This window comes from Triticum aestivum, chromosome 3D, assembly GCF_018294505.1.
Source record: "Triticum aestivum cultivar Chinese Spring chromosome 3D, IWGSC CS RefSeq v2.1, whole genome shotgun sequence".
NCBI lineage: Eukaryota > Viridiplantae > Streptophyta > Magnoliopsida > Poales > Poaceae > Triticum > Triticum aestivum.
The window spans coordinates 33,302,915-33,322,525 of NC_057802.1; the positions used below are offsets into that span (position 1 = coordinate 33,302,915).

General features: G+C 46.1%; 1 protein-coding gene across 1 annotated transcript; it reads right to left on the reverse strand.

The window, feature by feature from the left end:
- Nucleotides 1-1,167: 1,167 nt before the first annotated feature.
- Nucleotides 1,168-18,179, reverse strand: LOC123076103 (ubiquinol oxidase 1c, mitochondrial-like). Its single transcript, XM_044498523.1, has 4 exons — nt 18,069-18,179; nt 17,804-17,932; nt 1,308-1,796; nt 1,168-1,227 (listed from the first exon to the last, which is right to left on the reverse strand). Exons 1-4 carry the CDS (start codon nt 18,177-18,179, stop codon nt 1,168-1,170), a joined length of 789 nt encoding a protein of 262 aa, XP_044354458.1.
- Between the last annotated feature and the right edge of the window lie 1,432 nt (nt 18,180-19,611).

Genomic DNA, 19,611 nt, shown 5'->3' on the forward strand with positions numbered 1-19,611 from the left:
CGGCGACTGAACCTGGCCACCACTGTCACTGCCACATCGCCCCATCGCCGGATCTGTTGTCCCTCATCTTCCGGCCGAGCGGCGAAGTGATATGGTAGTCAAGCATCTAATATTGAAATGTATCTCATTGCTGAAGTATATGATATTGTGTGAAATTCGTAGGGATGTTATTATTGAAATATATGATATATAAAATTGTAAAGCATCTGGTAACAAAGTGCTTTGATAATTGAAGTGCATCTGGTAATTGTGTTATTGAAATGTATGACATAAAGTGATATATGGATTTCATTTTAATTTTGATTTTTTAAATTTGTTACACTCATTTCAATTCCAATCAATTTGTGAAGCAACAATATTTGAATGAGTTTAAAATGTATCCAATATAGGTCTTGTTTGAAAGGTCTTATCATTAGAATTTCAAATATATAAAAAATAAAAAATGGAATTCTGGTTTAGAAGATGTGAAGCATCTAAGGAAAACACTAAGAAAAGAATGCTAGTATTTTCCATGGGAGATGGGATGGAGAATGGTAGAGCCATGCATGCATGTTGTATCCTTTTCTCAAAAAACTTTGTGGAGCACACGAACCCAATGATGTGACTTAAATTTGCTATACTCCGTGACAAGCAAAGCAAGTACTCCCTCCGTTCTAAATATAAGTATTTTTAGAGATCCTATTATATGGACTACATACGGATGCGGAGCACAATTAATGAGTGAATCTATACTCTAAAATATGTCTATATACATCCGTATGTAGTTCATACCGAAATATCTAAAAAGACTTATATTTAGAAAAGAAGGGAGTACATGGAACACCACATGCATGTGAGTCCAAAATGCTCGAATTTTGGCGAAAATGGATGGTGGATTCGAGCATGGTACATACATTTCCTGCTAGAAAGGACTTTGGCATCATATTATCCATTCAGCTTTAATCAATGTGTCACAACATTCAAACGTAAGCAAGATGTAAACAAAGCAGGGATACAATTTAATGAACACAACGGGAACACATACAATTGTACGGATATGTACACCACACACTGATCTTTCATTTACAAGTTCGGAGACAGCACATTTAAAAAAAAGGTTCGGAGACAGCAACGATAATTGCATCCAAACAAGCTCCAAATTTATTGCGTGCGTAGTAGTCCCTTTCCTCAGTGGTAGCCGATCGGCGCAGCTACCTCTCGCAGTGCATGCCCCTGGCAATGTATGTCCTGCACACATGCACTCATTTCAGTACAAAGAAGACTGCAATTGATGTCAGCTTGGCAAATTTGACGGAGGCGACGCTTACAGAGGCGTAGTGGTTGACGTCCCGGTGGTGCGCCTCGTCGGCGCGGACAACCCTGACGACATCTTTCAGGGTCGCGCCGGCCGGGAGGCGCCAGTAGTCGATGGCGATGGCCGGCGCGGGCACGTCGTCGATCTTGCCGGCCTCGAGGTCACGGAGGAACTCGGTGTAGGAGTGCACGGCCTCCTCCTCCAGGTACCCCACCATGCGGTGCGCGACCTTTGGGGAGGCGAGGTAGGTGGCGAGGTAGGCGTGGAAGAAGACGCCCTGGACGACGACGACGAGCGCGCGCTCGTACCACCGCGGCTGGGACACCTCCATGAAGGTCATGAGGTGCATGCGCTCGTTCTGCGCCTCCTCCAGCAGTGCACGGATCCACTCGCCGCTCTGCTCGAAGCGCCGGAGCGACCGGAGGTGGAGCACCGCGCGAGCCACCATGCCGGGGACTGCGGCCACCGTCTCCAGCATCATCGCGCGGCAACCGTACCTCCTCTGCGTGCGAGCGTACATAAGCAAAGAAGAACTGTGAGCAAGTAAAGTGTACAATTCTCTTTTTTTTTAGCTATGGCGTTTTTTTAGCTGTGACTAGTCCATGGAAAATGTACACAAATTGTTTCGATAGATTTTTTTTGGCAATCGATCCATGGCAAGTAGCATAACAAACATGGGTACTAATCGACTCACTTCAATTTTTTTTATAGACTCACTTCAAATTTGATACATGAAAATTCAGGTTGGTTGGCGGAGAGATGCATCAGATAGGTGGTCAAACCCACTCCACGCATCACAAGACCAACCCACTTAGGTTTAATTTTTTATAGTTAACAGATTTATGAAAAATATCAATAAAAGATTAAATAATGGTAGTACTATATATTTGCAAAAAAGGAAAAATAATCATTTAAATAATGTTATCAAAAAACAAGTTTCAAAAACGGGGAAAAATTATATTGCGTAAAATAACAAAATGTTCACATATTCAGATAAAAATGTTAATATGTACTCCCTCCGTAAAGAAATATAAGAGCTATTAGATCTCTACTTTAGTGATCTAAACGCTCTTATATTTCTTTACGGAGGGAGTATGAACTAAAATATTCATTTCATATTTTAAAAAGTATACAAACAATTTTATTCTTGTATTAAATTAGTTAGAAAATTCCCAAGAAAAATCATCGGCTAAAAAATGTTCATTTATTTGAAAATATTATTACATAGCACCAAATTATTCATGTATAAATAAAATTAGTTTCAGTAGAGAGAAATTACATATATATATATATATATATAAATTTTAAAAAAATCATGTTTTGTTAATATGTCATGCATATGAAAAAATATCACATAATTAAAAAACCTCTATATCATGTATAATTTTTATGTACTTTTAGAAACATTAATAATTTTTAAAACTGATCATGTATGTGAAATGAAATGTTTAATCGCAAATTTGGAAATATTTCATCCATGCAAAAGTTATATTCATATGCTCAAAAAAGTTTACCCAACTTTGTATCAATCAAAGTAAAAAGAGTTAAAGAGAGTAACAAGAAAAGGATTAAAATCAAATAAGAATAAGAATAATGGAAGAGAAATAACAAAAGAAACAAAAAGAGAAAAAAGATAGAAGACCTGTAGAAAGTGAAAAGCAAAAGAAAAATTATAAAACGTCACAAAGGCCAGAAAAAATACAGAAGAGACAAAAAACACGGGCTGTCGGCCTGCATGTTTGGTCGTTTGACGCGGTGAGCATCGTCTAGGATTTGCTGCTTAGTTAGTCGGAGCTATAGTTCTCAAAAAAAAAAGTTAGTCGGACCTGGTCCACCTGAACTCAGTGGACGGTCCAGATCGTCCGCTGCCAAGCGCCCACGGATTCAGGGAATACAGCTTTGACTTGTCAGTATATAATAACCAAATGGAAATACATTTAGGACAGAAAACTGTGCTAATCACAACGAAGCCCAGGTCCAAGACAAGTACGAGGCGAGACTACAGAAACCCGTTGACCCGTTAGGGTTTTGCCGGCGGCGCGTGTGCTGGCGTCTCTTTCCCAGGACGGCGCCGGAGGCGCCGTGGCTGGTCTCTCGTTCTTGGCTAGGGTTTCGGCCTTGCTAGGTTTCGGCTAGTCCCGTGCCGGTGCAGGCTTCATGAGTTGATCGCCTGGTGTGTATTTGGCTTTGTACGCCATGAGGTTCCACTGCTTCGTTTGCGTACAGTTTTCCTGATGGTGCTTAAGGGTATTTGGTTGTTGATTGGAGTTGAAGACAACCTTGGAGTTGCTCAAGCTTTTCTGTCCCGACGCTGCCTGGTGCAGTGATCGGTTTCCTGTCCCGGCGTTCGTTTGCAACGACCGGTTCTAGTTACTGCAGTTCTGGCTGTTCCCTTGGCGAGTCCTTGCAGTCCGGGTACAACAAACAATTCATCGGCGATCTCCTTCGAGGAGGATCGCTGCCCGCAATGAAAATACTAAGTTGGAATTGTCGGGGGATCCTCGGTGCCCCGACAGTTCGGTCGCTTCTGGAGATCCAAAGGCGGCACAGTCCGGATGTGTTTTTTTCTGTCGGAAACACATTTGGATAATGACAAGGCTGAAGTTCTTAAGATCAAGTTGCAGATGGACGAGATGTTGGTTGCACCAAGTTCAGATGGAAGAAAAGGAGGCTTGCTGTTGGCCTGGAAGAAGGAGGTTAGGATCTAATTCCGGGCTAGCACACTAGATTTCATAGATGTGACGGTGGAGAATGCTAATGGTGATATGTGGAGACTGACTGGCATCTACGGCGAGCCTAGCTGGAGTTGTAAACACCGTACCTTTCAGCTATTGAGGGATTTGCATGCCCAGTCGAGATTGCCGTGGGTTGTAATAGGGGACTTCAACGAGATTCTATACTCGGATGAAAAAGAGGGTGGGCCTCCCAGCAGCCAGACTTGCCTCCAGGCCTTCCAGGATGCCCTAACAGATTGTTCACTTGAGGATCTAGGCTTCAACGGAGACAAGTTTACATGGTTCCGTGGAGGGCTGCGAGAGAGACTGGACAGAGCTGTCTCTAATGAGACATGGCTGTTAATGCATCCGTTAGCTGGACTCAGTAATTTGGAGATGGGTAAGTCGGACCATACGCCGATTTGCCTTGATACAGATTATCTAGAAGGGGTGGAAGAACCTACTGTAATTGCCCCACGTAAGTTCGAGGCGAGGTGGCTCACGGAGGAAACTGTGGAAGAAATAGTTAAAACTGCCTGGCTGAAGGCAGTGAACCAAGGGCTCTGTCCTACGGCTGCAGAGAAGTTGGCTGATGTCCATAACGATCTACACGATTGGGACAGGAAGATTCTCAAGGCGCCTCGCGCGAGACTAAAAAAGGCCCAAAGAGAGTTGGAACGATTGATGAATATTCCCTTTACCCCGGATGTGGGTGCTAAGCAGAAAGAAATGTCGGTGTTGATTGAAAATCTGCTTGAGCAAGATGAAATCTATTGGTCACAACGTGGAAGAGTTAACTGGCTTCGCCATGGTGAGCGAAACACCAAATACTTTAGTCATTTTGCCTCGGCTAGAAGAAGGAGAAATCTAATCAAAAAACTGCGTGTGAATGAGAATGGATGGGTTGAGGGGAATGATAATCTCAGGCCTCTTATCTCGGATTACTTCAAAAATATTTTCCAGTCTGGTGCAGAACAGGTAGATGTTAATCTTCTTGCATCGGTAAAGCCTGTAGTAACTAATGATATGAATGGTTTACTAGTTGCTCCCTATACCAAGGAAGATGTGCGCAAAGCTCTATTTCAGATCGGTGATATGAAGGCCCCAGGGCCAGATGGTCTACATGCAATTTTCTTTAAGAGATTCTGGCACATCCTGGGTGATGAACTAACCAAGCAAGTACTGGAAGCAATAGACAGCAAGAAAATCCCAGAGGGGTAGAATGCAACAAACATCGTGTTGATTCCAAAGTACAAAATCCTGAGGTAATTACACAATATAGACCAATCAGCCTGTGCAATGTGGTGTATAAAATCATCTCCATGATGATTGCTAATAGGCTGAAAAAGATTCTTCCTGACATTATAGCCCCAACATAGAGTGCGTTTGTGCCTGGGCGTCTAATAACTGACAATGTGTTGGTTGCCTATGAGTGCTTTCACGCCATCAAGAAGAAAACTCATGGCACTAATGGCTATTGCGCAGTAAAGCTGGACATGGTGAAAGCTTACGACAGAGTTGAATGGGAATTTCTGAGAGAGATTATGAAAAAGATGGGTTTCCAGGCGCAGTGGATTGAGCTCATCATGGAATGTGTTTCTTCGGTAAGCTACAGAGTCAGATTTAATAATACTGAAACTGATGAGTTCCTCCCTTCCCGTGGACTAAGACATGGAGATCCCTTGTCCCCCTACCTGTTCTTACTTTCTCGGAGGGATTGTCAAGTATGCTAGCCCATGAAGAGGAAACATGAGGTATAGAGGGAGTGAAAGTGCGTAGGAATGCCCCATCGATATCTCATTTACTCTTTGCAGATGATTCTCTCATCCTTATGAGAGCTGATCTTCAGAATGCGGTGACCCTGAAGAGGCTGCTTGATACTTATTGTAGTAGCTCTGGACAGTTGGTAAGTACTCCCAAGTCGAGTATTTTCTTCAGCCCTAATACTAGTGTCCTTGTCAGAGAAGGTATTTGTGGAGAACTTGATATATTAACGGAGGCCCTTTCAGACACATATCTTGGTCTCCCAACTATGGTTGGGGTGGATCGCAGCGATTGCTTCCAACACCTCATTGATCGAGTGTGTCAGAGACTGAAAGGGTGGAAAGAAAAGGTTTTGTCTATGCAAGGCAAAGAGATTCTCTTGAAATCAGTAGCTCAAGCAATACCATCCTATGCCATGTCTGTGTTCAAGCTACCAAAGAGTATATGCAAGTCAATAACAGATGAAATGTCAAGCTTTTGGTGGGGTGATGATGAAGATAGGAAAAAAATGCATTGGTATGCATGGTGGAAAATGTCCATCCCGAATAAGGAAGGTGGAATGGGATTCAGAGACTTACACAACTTTAATCTCGCTATGTTAGCAAAGCAGTGTTGGCGACTGATCCAAGATCCGGACTCTTTGTGTGCGCGTGTTCTCAGTGCAAAGTATTACCCCCATGGTAACATTCTTAATGCTGGCCCTAAGAAAGGCTCTTCTTATACTTGGTAGAGTATAGTATCAGGAATTCAAGCATTTAAGAGGGAGTTTATTTGGAGAGTTGGGACAGGTTCTAATATCAATATTTGGCTGGACCCATGGATACCGTCAAGTGCCTCGCGCAAAGTTATAACGCCGAGTGAAGGAAATATGCCCTAGAGGCAATAATAAAGTTATTATTTATTTCCTTATTCCATGATAAATGTTTATTATTCATGCTAGAATTGTATTAACCGGAAACTTGATACATGTGTGAATACATAGACAAACATAGTGTCACTAGTATGCCTCTACTTGACTAGCTTGTTGATCAAAGATGGTTGAATTTCCTAGCCATAGACATGAGTTGTCATTTGATTAACGGGATCACATCATTAGGAGAATGATGTGATTGACTTGACCCATTCCGTTAGCTTAGCACTTGATCGTTTAGTATGTTGCTATTGCTTTCTTCATGACTTATATATGTTCCTATGACTATGAGATTATGCAACTCCCGTTTACCGGAGGAACACTTTGTGTGCTCCCAAACGTCACAACGTAACTGGGTGATTATAAAGGTGCTCTACAGGTGTCTCCGAAGGTACTTGTTGAGTTGGCGTATTTTGAGATTAGGATTTGTCACTCCGATTGTCGGAGAGGTATCTCTGGGCCCTCTCGGTAATGCACATCACTATAAGCCTTGCAAGCAATGTGACTAATGAGTTAGTTGCGAGATGATGCATTACGGAACGAGTAAAGAGACTTGCCGGTAACGAGATTGAACTAGGTATTGAGATACCGACGATCAAATCTCGGGCAAGTAATATACCGATGACAAAGGGAACAACGTATGTTGTTATGCGGTTTGACCGATAAAGATCTTCGTAGAATACGTAGGAGCCATTATGAGCATCCAGGTTCCGTTATTGGTTATTGACCGGAGATGTGTCTCGGTCATGTCTACATAGTTCTCGAACCCGTAGGGTCCGCACGCTTAAAGTTCGATGATGATTGTATTATGAGTTTTTGTGTTTTGATGTACCGAAGGTAGTTCGGAGTCCGGATGAGATCGGGGACATGACGAGGATTCTTGAAATTGTCGAGACGTAAAGATCGATATATTGGACGACTATATTCAGACATCGGAAAGATTCCGAGTGATTCGGGTATTTTTCGGAGTACCGGAGAGTTACGGGAATTCGTATTGGGCCTTAATGGGCCATACGGGAAAGGAGAGAAAGGCCTCAAAAGGTGGCCGCACCCCTCCCCATGGTCTGGTCCGAATTGGACTAGGGAGGGGGGCGCCCCCTTCCTTCCTTCTCCTTTTCCCTTCCCTCTTTCCTATTCCATGTGGGAGGAGGAATCCTACTAGGACTAGGGAGTCCTAGTAGGACTCCACACTTCTGGCGCGCCCTAGGGGCTGGCCGGCCTCCCCTCCTCCATCCTCTATATACGGGGGCAAGGGGGCACCTCTAGACACACAAGTTGATCTGTTGATCTCTCCCAGCCGTGTGCGGTGCCCCCCTCCACCATAATCCACCTCGATCATATCGTAGCGGTGCTTAGGCGAAGCCCTGCGTCGGTAGCATCATCATCACCGTCATCACGCCGTCGTGCTGACGGAACTCTCCCTCGATGCTCTACTGGATCGGAGTTCGTGGGACGTCATCGAGCTGAACGTGTGCTGAACTCGGAGGTGCCGTGCGTTCGGTACTTGGATCGGTCGGATCGTGAAGACGTACGACTACATCAACCGCGTTGTGCTAACGCTTCCACTTTCGGTCTACGAGGGTACGTGGACACACTCTCCCCTCTCGTTGCTATGCATCACCATGATCCTGTGTGTGTGCGTAGGAATTTTTTTGAAATTACTACGTTCCCCAACAGTGGCATCCGAGCCCGGTTTTATGCGTAGATGTTATATGCACGAGTAGAACACAAGTGAGTTGTGGGCGATACAAGTCATACTGCTTACCAGCATGTCATACTTTGGTTCGGCGGTATTGTTGGATGAAGCGGCCCGGACCGACATTACGCGTACGCTTACGCGAGACTGGTTCTACCGACGTGCTTTGCATACAGGTGGCTGGTGGGTGTCAGTTTCTCCAACTTTAGTTGAACCGAGTGTGGCTATGCCCGGTCCTTGAGAAGGTTAAAACAACACTAACTTGACGAACTATCGTTGTGGTTTTGATGCGTAGGTAAGAACGGTTCTTGCCCAGCCCGTAGCAGCCACGTAAAACTTGCAACAACAAAGTAGAGGACGTCTAACTTGTTTTTGCAGGGCATGTTGTGATGTGATATGGTCAAGACGTGATGAGGTATAAGTTGTTGTATGAGATTATCATGTTTTGTTGAAGTTATCGGCAACTGCAAAAGCCTTATGGTTGTCTCTCTATTGCATAAGATGCAAGCGCCAAATAATTGCTTTACTTTATCGCTATGCGATAGCAATAGTTGCAAGAGCAATAGTTGGCGAGACGACCATGCGACGACACATTGATATAGATCAAGATGATGGAGATCATGGTGTCATGCCGGTGACGATGGAGATCATGACGATGCTTTGGAGATGGAGATCAAAGGCACAAGATGATGATGGTCATATCATGTCACATATTATGATTGCATGTGATGTTTATCTTTTATACATCTTATTTTGCTTAGTTCGGCGGTAGCTGTGACGCCCCCGATTCAAACGTACACTAATCATGCACGCAAACGTGTAACATCAAGATCAGGGACTCACGGGAAGATATCACAACACAACTCTAAAACATAAATAAGTCATACAAGCATCATAATACAAGCCAGGGGCCTCGAGGGCTCGAATACAAGTGCTCGATCATAGACGAGTCAGCGGAAGCAACAATATCTGAGTACAGACATAAGTTAAACAAGTTTGCCTCAAGAAGGCTAGCACAAAAGTAGCAACGATCGAAAAGGCAAGGCCTCCTGCCTGGGACCTCCTAACTACTCCTCGAAGCCGAACTCCATGTAGAATCATCCTCGGGATCTCTAGCTCCTGGACTCCAGCAGCTGGTTGCCACAACCAGGTATAGAAAGGGGAAAAGAGGGAGAAAAGCAACCGTGACTAGTCATCCAAAGTACTCGCAAGCAAGGAGCTACACTACATATGCATGGGTATATGTGTAAAGGGCCATATCGATGGACTGAACTGCAGAATGCCAGAATAAGAGGGGGATAGCTAATCCTGTCGAAGACTACGCTTCTGGCCACCTCCATCTTGCAGCATGTAGAAGAGAGTAGATGGTAAGTTCACCAAGTAGCATCGCATAGCATAATCCTACCCGGCGATCCCCTCCTTGTCGCCCTGTTAGAGAGCGATCACCGGGTTATATCTGACACTTGAAAGGGTGTGTTTTATTAAGTATCCAGTTCTAGTTGTCATAAGGTCAAGGTACAACTCCGGGTCGTCCTTTTACCGAGGGACACGACTATTCGAATAGATAAACTTCCCTGCAGGGGTGCACCACATAACCCAACACGCTCAATCCCATTTGGCCGGACACACTTTTCTGGGTCATGCCCGGCCTCGGAAGATCAACACGGCGCAGCCCCACCTAGGCACAACAGAGAGGTCAGCACGCCGGTCTAAATCCTATGGCGCAGGGGTCTGGGCCCATCGCCCATTACACACCTGCATGTTGCGAACGCGGCCGGAAGCAGACCTAGCCTAGCAGGCGTTCCAGTCCAATCCGGTGCGCGCCACTCAGTCGCTGACGTCACGAAGGCTTCGGCTGATACCACGACGTCGAGTGCCCATAACTGTTCCCGCGTAGTTGGTTAGTGCGTATAGACCAAATGGCCAGACTCAGATCAAATACCAAGATCTCGTTAAGCGTGTTAAGTATCCGCGAACGCCGACCAGGGCCAGGCCCACCTCTCTCCTAGGTGGTCTCAACCTGCCCTGTCGCTCCGCCACAAAGTAACAGTCGGGGGCCGTCAGGAACCCAGGCCCACCTCTACCGGGATGGAGCCACCTGTCCTTTCAGCCCCCTCATCAAAATCACTTGCGGGTACTCAACGAGCTGACCCGACTTTAGTCACCACATGTGTCATGTATATAAAGTATATAGTATATACCCGTGATCACCTCCCGAAGTGATCACGGCCCAGTAGTATAGCATGGCAGATGGACAAGAGTGTAGGGCCACTGATGGAACACTAGCATCATATACTAAGCAGTAGGATAGCAGGTAAGGGTAACAACTGTAGCAACAATGACAGGCTATGCATCAGAATAGGATTAACTGAAAGCAGTAACATGCTACACTACTCTAATGCAAGCAGTATAGAGAAGAATAGACGATATCTGGTGATCAAGGGGGGGCTTGCCTGGAAGCTCAGCCGAGAAGGAGGGGTCGTCAACACCGTAGTCGGTCGGGGCACCAGTAGCAGCGTCGGTCTCATAGTCTACCGGAGAGAAGAGGGGGAAGAAACAATGAATACAATGCAAACAAATGCATAACGATGCATGACAAAGCAAACAGCGGTGTCAGGTGTGCCCTAACGCGGTAAGAGGTGATACAGGCGAAGGGGGAAAACATCCGGGAAAGTATCCCCGGTGTTTCGCGTTTTCGGACAGATGAACCGGAGGGGGAAAGTTGCGAGTTCGATATGTTAGGGATGTGTGGCGGACGAACGGGCTGCATATCCGGATTTGTCTCGTCGTTCTGAGCAACTTTCATGTAGAAAGTATTTTCATCCGAGTTACGGATTATTTTATATGATTTACTAAAGTTTTAAATCATTTTTAGAATTTGTTTAATTAATTTAATTCAACATTATCCAGAATAGTATTTGCTGACGTCATCATGACGGTAGCATGACACAGCAGTCAACAGAGGTGTTGACTGGGTCACTGACGTGTGGGTCCCACTGGTCATTGACTTAGTTAACTAAACAGGTTTAGTTAAATTAATTAAAGTGATTAGGTTAATTAATTAGGCTTAATTTAGATTAATTAAAGGGATTAATTAATTTAATTAATTATCTTAATTGATTAATCATATTATTATTATTTATTTTTATTTAATTCTTTTTTATTAAACCGTTCTGGGGCGCGGGGCCCCTTTGTCATAGGCCCCTGGGGGCCTAGCGGGCGAAACGGGCAGCGGGCACCCGGGCTTTTGCACCCGAAGGGCAGACCCGGGGCGCCGCGGGGTGCCGGAACTGGCCGTCGACGTGGCGGTGGCCTGCGGGGCCAGAGGCGAAGGCGGGGCACGGGACGACGGCGCCAACACCAGGGACGCCGACGAGCGCGACGTGGTAGGGGGAAGGTAGCGGTGGGCGACGAAGTGCGGGTGTGCGTGCGCACGGCGGTTGCGGTGGCGCAGCGACAGCGAGGGCTCACGCGGGGGCCGGTGGGGAGGCTCGGCGTCCACAGGAGCAGGGGAGGCGGGCCATGCGGACTTGGTCTCGGCCGGAGGCGGAGCAGAGCAGGGGAAAACAGGGGCAGGGATCGCGGCGTGCGGGGTGAGCGAGGGAGACGGGTAGCAGGGGGGCAACCGTGGGCGCGTTCAGGGGCGCCGGGGCGCGCGCGGTGGTGCGAGGGAGTGCATGCAGCGGTGGGGGTTACGAGCTCCAGCGAGCTCGGGAGACAGGGGGGAGAGGAGGAGAGGCCGGGCCTCACTTGCGATGTAGGGGAACGGCAGTGTGCTCGAGGAGGAGGACGAGGTAGATGACGACGGTGACGGGGAGGCGGTCCGGCGACGGGCGCGGCGACGAGGTGGCTGTTGAGGAAGAGGGTGAGGAGTCCGGGAGGGGCGGCACCGGCGAGCGCGTCAAGTGGCGGGGGCGAGGCGGCGATGGACGTCGACGGGCGATCCGGGCGGCGGCTCCTCCTCCAATCCCGATCCAATCGGGGGAGAGAGGGGGGGAGATATTTCGGGGGGGAGTGGGGTGTTGGTGGGGGGTACGGGGTACGGGAGTGGGGGATATGGGGAGTGGGGGCGGTTGGTCCGGTTGGGCCGGTGGCCTGCTGGGCCTGAGCCCAGTGGGAGGGGTGTTAGCCTTTTTGTTTTTTTGTTTTTGTTAGTTTGTTTTTCTCTTTTGTATTTTCTTTCTTTTATTTATTTTCTTTTCTGTTTTATTTCATTTTAAATCATTTAGGCATTTTATAAAAATGTGTTTATTACACCATATTTACATATGCAAAATATGGCACCTCCCGAACAATTTTGTTTTGACTTTTGAAAAGTTTGACGTCTGACATTTATTTAAACTTTTGAATTTGAGAAGTTTTTGATCCAACGCGAGATTAGCAACAGTAACCGGGGTGACGTGGCACCGTTAACGTGGGATTACTGTAGCATGATTATCCGGGCGTCACAGTAGCTTTATAAGATGATCTCTCACTAAATTTCAAGGTATAAGTGTTCTCCCTGAGTATGCACCGTTGCGAAAGTTCTTCGTGCTGAGACACCACGTGATTATCGGGTGTGATAAGCTCTACATTCAAATACAACGGGTGCAAGACAGTTTTGCACACGCGGAATACTCAGGTTAAACTTGACGAGCCTAGCATATGCAGATATGGCCTCGGAACACTGAGACCGAAAGGTCGAGCGTGAATCGTATAGAAGATATGATCAACATAGTGATGTTCACCATTGAAAACTACTCCATCTCACGTGATGATCGGACATGGTTTAGTTGATTTGGATCACGTGATCACTTAGATGATTAGAGGGGTGTCTATCTAAGTGGGAGTTCTTAAGTAATATGATTAATTGAACTTTAGTTTATCATGAACTTAGTCCTGGTAGTATTAGCATATCTATGTTGTAGATCAATAGCTCGCGATGTTGCTCCCCGTTTATTGTGTTCCTAGAGAAAAACTATGTTGAAAAATGTTAGTAGCAATGATGCAGATTGGATCCATGATCTGAGGATTATCCTCATTGCTGCACAGAAGAATTATGTCCTTGATGCACCGCTAGGTGACAGACCTATTGCAGGAGCAGATGCAGACGTTATGAACGTTTGGCTAGCTCAATATGATGACTACTTGATAGTTTAGTGCACCATGCTTAACGGCTTAGAATCAGGACTTCAAAGACGTTTTGAACGTCATGGACCATATGAGATGTTCCAGGAGTTGAAGTTAATATTTCAAGCAAATACCCGAGTTGAGAGATATGAAGTCTCCAACAAGTTCTATAGCTAAAAGATGGAGGAGAATAGCTCAAGCAGTGAGCATGTGCTCAGATTGTCTGGGTACTACAATCGCTTGAATCAAGTGGGAGTTAATCTTCCAGATAAAATAGTGATTGACAGAATTCTCTAGTCACCATCACCAAGTTAGTAGAACTTCGTGATGAACTATAGTATGCAAGGGATGACGAAAACGATTCCCGAGCTTTTCATGATAATGAAATCGATGAAGGTAGAAATTAAGAAAGAGCATCAAGTGTTGATGATTAACAAGACCACTAGTTTCAAGAAAAGGGGCAAAGGGAAGAAGGGGAACTTCAAGAAAAACGGCAAGCAAGTTGCTGCTCGAGTGAAGAAGCCCAAGTCTGGACCTAAGCCTGAGACTAAGTGCATCTACTGCAAAGGGACTGGTCACTGGAAGCGGAACTACCCCAAGTAATTGGCGGATAAGAAGGATGGCAAAGTGAACATAAGTATATTTGATATACATGTTATATTGATGTGTACTTTACTAGTGTTTATAGCAACCCCTCGGTATTTGATACTGGTTCAGTTGCTAAAAGTAGTAACTCAAAACGGGAGTTGCAGAATGAACAGAGACTAGTTAAAGGTGAAGTGAGGATGTGTGTTGGAAGTGGTTCCAAGATTGATATGATCATCATCGCACACTCCCTATACTTTCGGGATTAGTGTTGAACCTAAATAAGTGTTATTTCGTGTTTGCGTTGAGCATGAATATGATTTGATCATGTTTATTGCAATACAGTTATTCATACTCTAAGTCTCAATCTGGATACATATTAAAAGCGCGAGCAATTAGCTAGAGTAGCTCCGTGCAGAGCATTATTGACATAGAAATTTGCAAAATACTTACGGATCTGAATGTGACAGACCCGTTGACTAAAATTATCTCACAAGCAAAACATGATCAGACCATAGTACTCTATGGGTGTTAATATGTGAACTAGATTATTGACTCTAGTAAACCCTTTGGGTGTTGGTCACATATCGATGTGAACTATGGGTGTTAACCACATGGTGATGTGAACTATTGGTGTTAAATCACATGGCGATGTGGACTAGATTATTGACTCTAGTGCAAGTGGGAGACTGAAGGAAATATGCCCTAGAGGCAATAATAAAGTCATTATTTATTTCCTTATTCCATGATAAATGTTTATTATTCATGCTAGAATTGTATTAACCGGAAACTTGATACATGTGTGAATACATAGACAAACATAGTGTCACTAGTATGCCTCTACTTGACTAGCTCGTTGATCAAAGATGGTTGAGTTTCCTAGCCATAGACATGAGTTGTCATTTGATTAATGGGATCACATCATTAGGAGAATGATGTGATTGACTTGACCCATTCCGTTAGCTTAGCACTTGATCGTTTAGTATGTTACTATTGCTTTCTTCATGACTTATACATGTTCCTATGACTATGAGATTATGCAACTCCCGTTTACCGGAGGAACACTTTGTGTGCTACCAAACATCACAACGTAACTGGGTGATTATAAAGGTGCTCTACAGGTGTCTCCGAAGGTACTTGTTGAGTTGGCGTATTTCGAGATTAGGATTTGTCACTCCGATTGTTGGAGAGGTATCTCTGGGCCCTCTCGGTAATGCACATCACTATAAGCCTTGCAAGCAATGTGACTAATGAGTTAGTTGCGAGATGATGCATTACGGAATGAGTAAAGAGACTTGCCGGTAATGAGATTGAACTGGGTATTGAGATACCGACGATCAAATCTCGGGCAAGTAACATACCGATGACAAAGGGAACAACGTATGTTGTTATGCGGTTTGACCGATAAAGATCTTCGTAGAATATGTAGGAGCCAATATGAGCATCCAGGTTCCGCTATTGGTTATTGACCGGAGATGTGTCTCGGTCATGTCTACATAGTTCTCGAACCCATAGGGTCCGCACGCTTAAAGTTCGATGATGATTGTATTATGAGTTTTTGTGTTTTGATGTACCGAAGGTAGTTCGGAGTCCCGGATGAGATCGGGGGCATGACGAGGAGTCTCAAAATTGTCGAGACGTAAAGATCGATATATTGGACGACTATATTCGGACATCGGAAAGGTTCCGAGTGATTCGGGTATTTTTCGGAGTACCGGAGAGTTACGGGAATTCGTATTGGGCCTTAATGGGCCATACGGGAAAGGAGAGAAAGGATTCAAAAGGTGGCCGCACCCCTCCCCATGGTCTGGTCCGAATTGGACTAGGGAGGGGGGCACCCCCTTCCTTCCTTCTCCTTTTCCCTTCCCTCTTTCCTATTCCATGTGGGAGGAGGAATCCTACTAGGACTAGGGAGTCCTAGTAGGACTCCACACTTCTGGCGCGCCCTAGGGGCTGGCCGGCCTCCCCTCCTCCATTCTTTATATACGGGGGCAAGGGGGCACCTCCAGACACACAAGTTGATCTGTTGATCTCTCCCAGCCGTGTGCGGTGCCCCCCTCCACCATAATCCACCTCGATCATATCGTAGCGGTGCTTAGGCGAAGCCCTGCGTCGGTAGCATCATCATCACCGTCATCACGCCCGTCGTGCTGACAGAACTCTCCCTCGAAGCTCTACTGGATCGGAGTTCGTGGGACGTCATCGAGCTGAACGTGTGCTGAACTCGGAGGTGCCGTGCGTTCGATACTTGGATCGGTCGGATCGTGAAGACGTACAACTACATCAACCGCGTTGTGCTAACGCTTCCGCTTTCGGTCTACGAGGGTACGTGGACACACTCTCCCCTCTCGTTGCTATGCATCACCATGATCCTGTGTGTGCGTAGGAATTTTTTTGAAATTACTACATTCCCCAACACCGAGGGGGCAGATTATGTTGTCCAAAGTTGAAGAGCTCATAGACCCGCACCCGGGCACATGGGATGAAGCCTTATTGCAGTCCGTGTTTAATCCAGTCGATATGGAAAGGATACTAAGGATCCCTCTTAATGTGAGTATTGTTGACGATTTTGTGGCATGGCAGTTTACACGGTCAGGAACCTTCTCAGTCCGTTCAGCATACCATACAGAGTTCAATCATCAGTTTGGCTCGCGCGCTTCTCCTGCTGATGCACAAGGAGGGTCTGTAGTAAATGGCATTTGGAAACATTCGTGGAAACTCTAAGTTCCTGGCAAGATTAAGCATTTCGCTTGGAAGGTGCTCAGGGGCGTTCTGCCATGCTGTGGAGTCCTCGCGAAACGTCATATCCCGGTATCTGGTCAATGCTCGGTTTGCAAAGTTGGGTTTGAAGATATTCAGCATTGCTTATTCTTGTGTTGCCGTGCTATGGAAGTGTGGAAAGAATTAGGCATGAATAAGGTGATCAACCAAGCAGCAATGGAGGACCGCTCGGGATCAGTTACCATGGAGATTTTATTGCGAAACCACTCATCAATTGGTGATCTTCCAGCGGCTGAGTTGATTACGGTGGCTGCATGGTATATTTGGTGGCAACGTCGCCAGTTTACAAAGGGGGAAACGATTTCAGATGCACACCATTCAGCTATTTCAATTAAGATCCTAGCGACGAACTATGTACGAGCAGCAACACCCAACCAACCAGTTAGAAAGAGAGATCAAATGTGGAAGAAACCAACCAGGGGGAAGGTGAAGATCAATGTGGATGCCTCTTTTCACGAGGATATTCTCTCAGGGGCGACGGGTGCCATTGCAAGGGATGATAGTGGCCAGTTCTTGGCTGCTGCATCATGGTTTCTTCCACATATTAACAGTGTTGTTTCAGCAGAGATTCTTGCTATGCGGAATGGTTTATACTTAGCTGCCCATATTGGATGCTCCAAGGTAATTGTGGAGTCTGGTAGCCAATTGGCGCTAGAAGCGGTGGAAAAATTTGAAAGTTATCTGGGCCAGGAAGCAGCGATTGTCATGGAGTGCAATGAATTGAAGGCAAACTATGCTTCTCTTTTTTTCGACAACTACACACGTGAAGCAAACGCCATAGCAGATTGTCTGGCTAAATCCAGTTTTAATTCAAAGTTTAGTTCTATGTGGGATGCTACCCCTCCTGATTTTATTTCTCAACTCGTTGTAACAGACTTGGCTATTATCTGAGAAATAAAGTCTTGTGATTGTCAAAAAAAAAATCACAACGAAGAATGAGGAAGTACTACCTGGAAGAAGAGGTCCGTGGGCCAGCGTATCGCCTTGACCGTCCACAAGGCCACCTTGTCCCCGAACGTGGCCGGCCGGTGGTGCTTCGTCAGAACGATGGACACGTCGGCCTCGTACGCATCCCACGGCTGCAGATGCGCCATTCACCCATGCATGCATGCATGCATGCAGCTCAGTCGACAAGCTCACGTGGAGTTTGAGCTCAAAGCCATAATAAGTGACGTCATGAATAATTAGGCAACAAGCTCACGGGCGAGTACGTACCCTGAAGCACGACCACTTCCACTCGGTGCCGTCCTCCTTGACGAGCCTCGCCGGCGCCACGCCCCAGTAGCTCGCCGCCTCCTCCTCCCCTTTCTTTAACGTGGCAGCCATGCGTTCGGCGGCCGGCCACGGAGAAGAAGCGCGTCCCTAGCTGGGCCGTCGCCACCGACCTCACGCCGCGCTGCACCAGTAACTGCACCATGGCCATTTCCTGCCGAGCCTGGACAAGGACACTGGTGTTGGTGTATATTTTGGGCCTATGGGTTTTGGTGTAGATGAGAAACGGTGTGTACGGTGATGGGTCTTATATACATACGCGGAGAGGGGAGAGAAGACTAGCACCGATACGTCAAAAATCTCTGTATCGCCGTTCAGGACGTCGTCGATACGTCGATACGCCAGATACGGCTTAGATACGGATATCCTAGAAGTATCCTCTTTTTTATTTAAAAAAATAAGGAAAAAATGCCGATACGGCTGGGACACGCTCGTGACACGTATGGGACACGCCGAGGCAGCCGAGCGCAGCACCGAGCGAGCCCAATAGCCCACGACCACTAAACCTAAAATCCTCTCTCGCACTCTCTCACGATAACAGCGGGATCCAGGGCGACTGCTGCCGCCGCCACCAGCAGTGGCTCGCCGCCGCTGCCGCCGTCGCCTCCGCCGCCTGGAGTGGCTCGCCGCTGCCGCTTGATGCTATACTGATGTGTGGTTATTCCGTTGATGTATGCTTGGCTGCTGGGTTGCCGATGGCTTCTGTTGATCCGTTGCTGTAGGTAGTAGACTAGTAACAGTACTCTCTCAATTCTTTGATGCGTTGATCTTGTTGCTGATGGCTTCTGTTGACGTGTTGATCTAGTAGTACTTCGATCTGTTGCTACATGCTAATGTTGGATAAAATTACTTTTGTCTTGTTGATGTTGATCTCATCTCACATATTTTATTATCTTAGTTTTTGTTACATGTCATATTATTATTATTTATATATATTTGCCGTATCGCCGTATTGTTGTTTCTAGAAATCACCGTATCCCGTATCACCGTACCCGTATCGACGTATCAGTGTTGCCGTATCGGTGCTTCATAGGAAGAGACGTAGGCACTTGCGCTTGCGCTTCCTAGCTGCTGACCCTGCATGCAATGCATGCCAAGTTGGCAACTTTTTTTTTGAGGGGAGCCAAGTTGGCAACTTGAAGAGCATGCATGCATGCATGCGAGCGAGTGTACCACGCTGTTTCTCCTTTTGCATGCATGTGCTCGGATCCTCTGTGGACCAGAGCTTGTGCAACGTTACTTCGTGTACCAACTCGTCACAGTGCCAGGCTGCATGAGATCGAATGGTGCTCTGAGTTGCGATGAAAATTTGAGATAAAATTGAGTTACATCGCCAGCTTTTAGTTGGCAAGAAAATCTCCATGGCAAACACGTCAAGAATCTCTCTTAAAAGAAAATGAGACGTGGTTTCTTTTTTCTTAGCAGATCCAAGATATAGCTTGCGATGCTGTTATTGCGTGGAAATGCATCTCGTACGGAATGACTT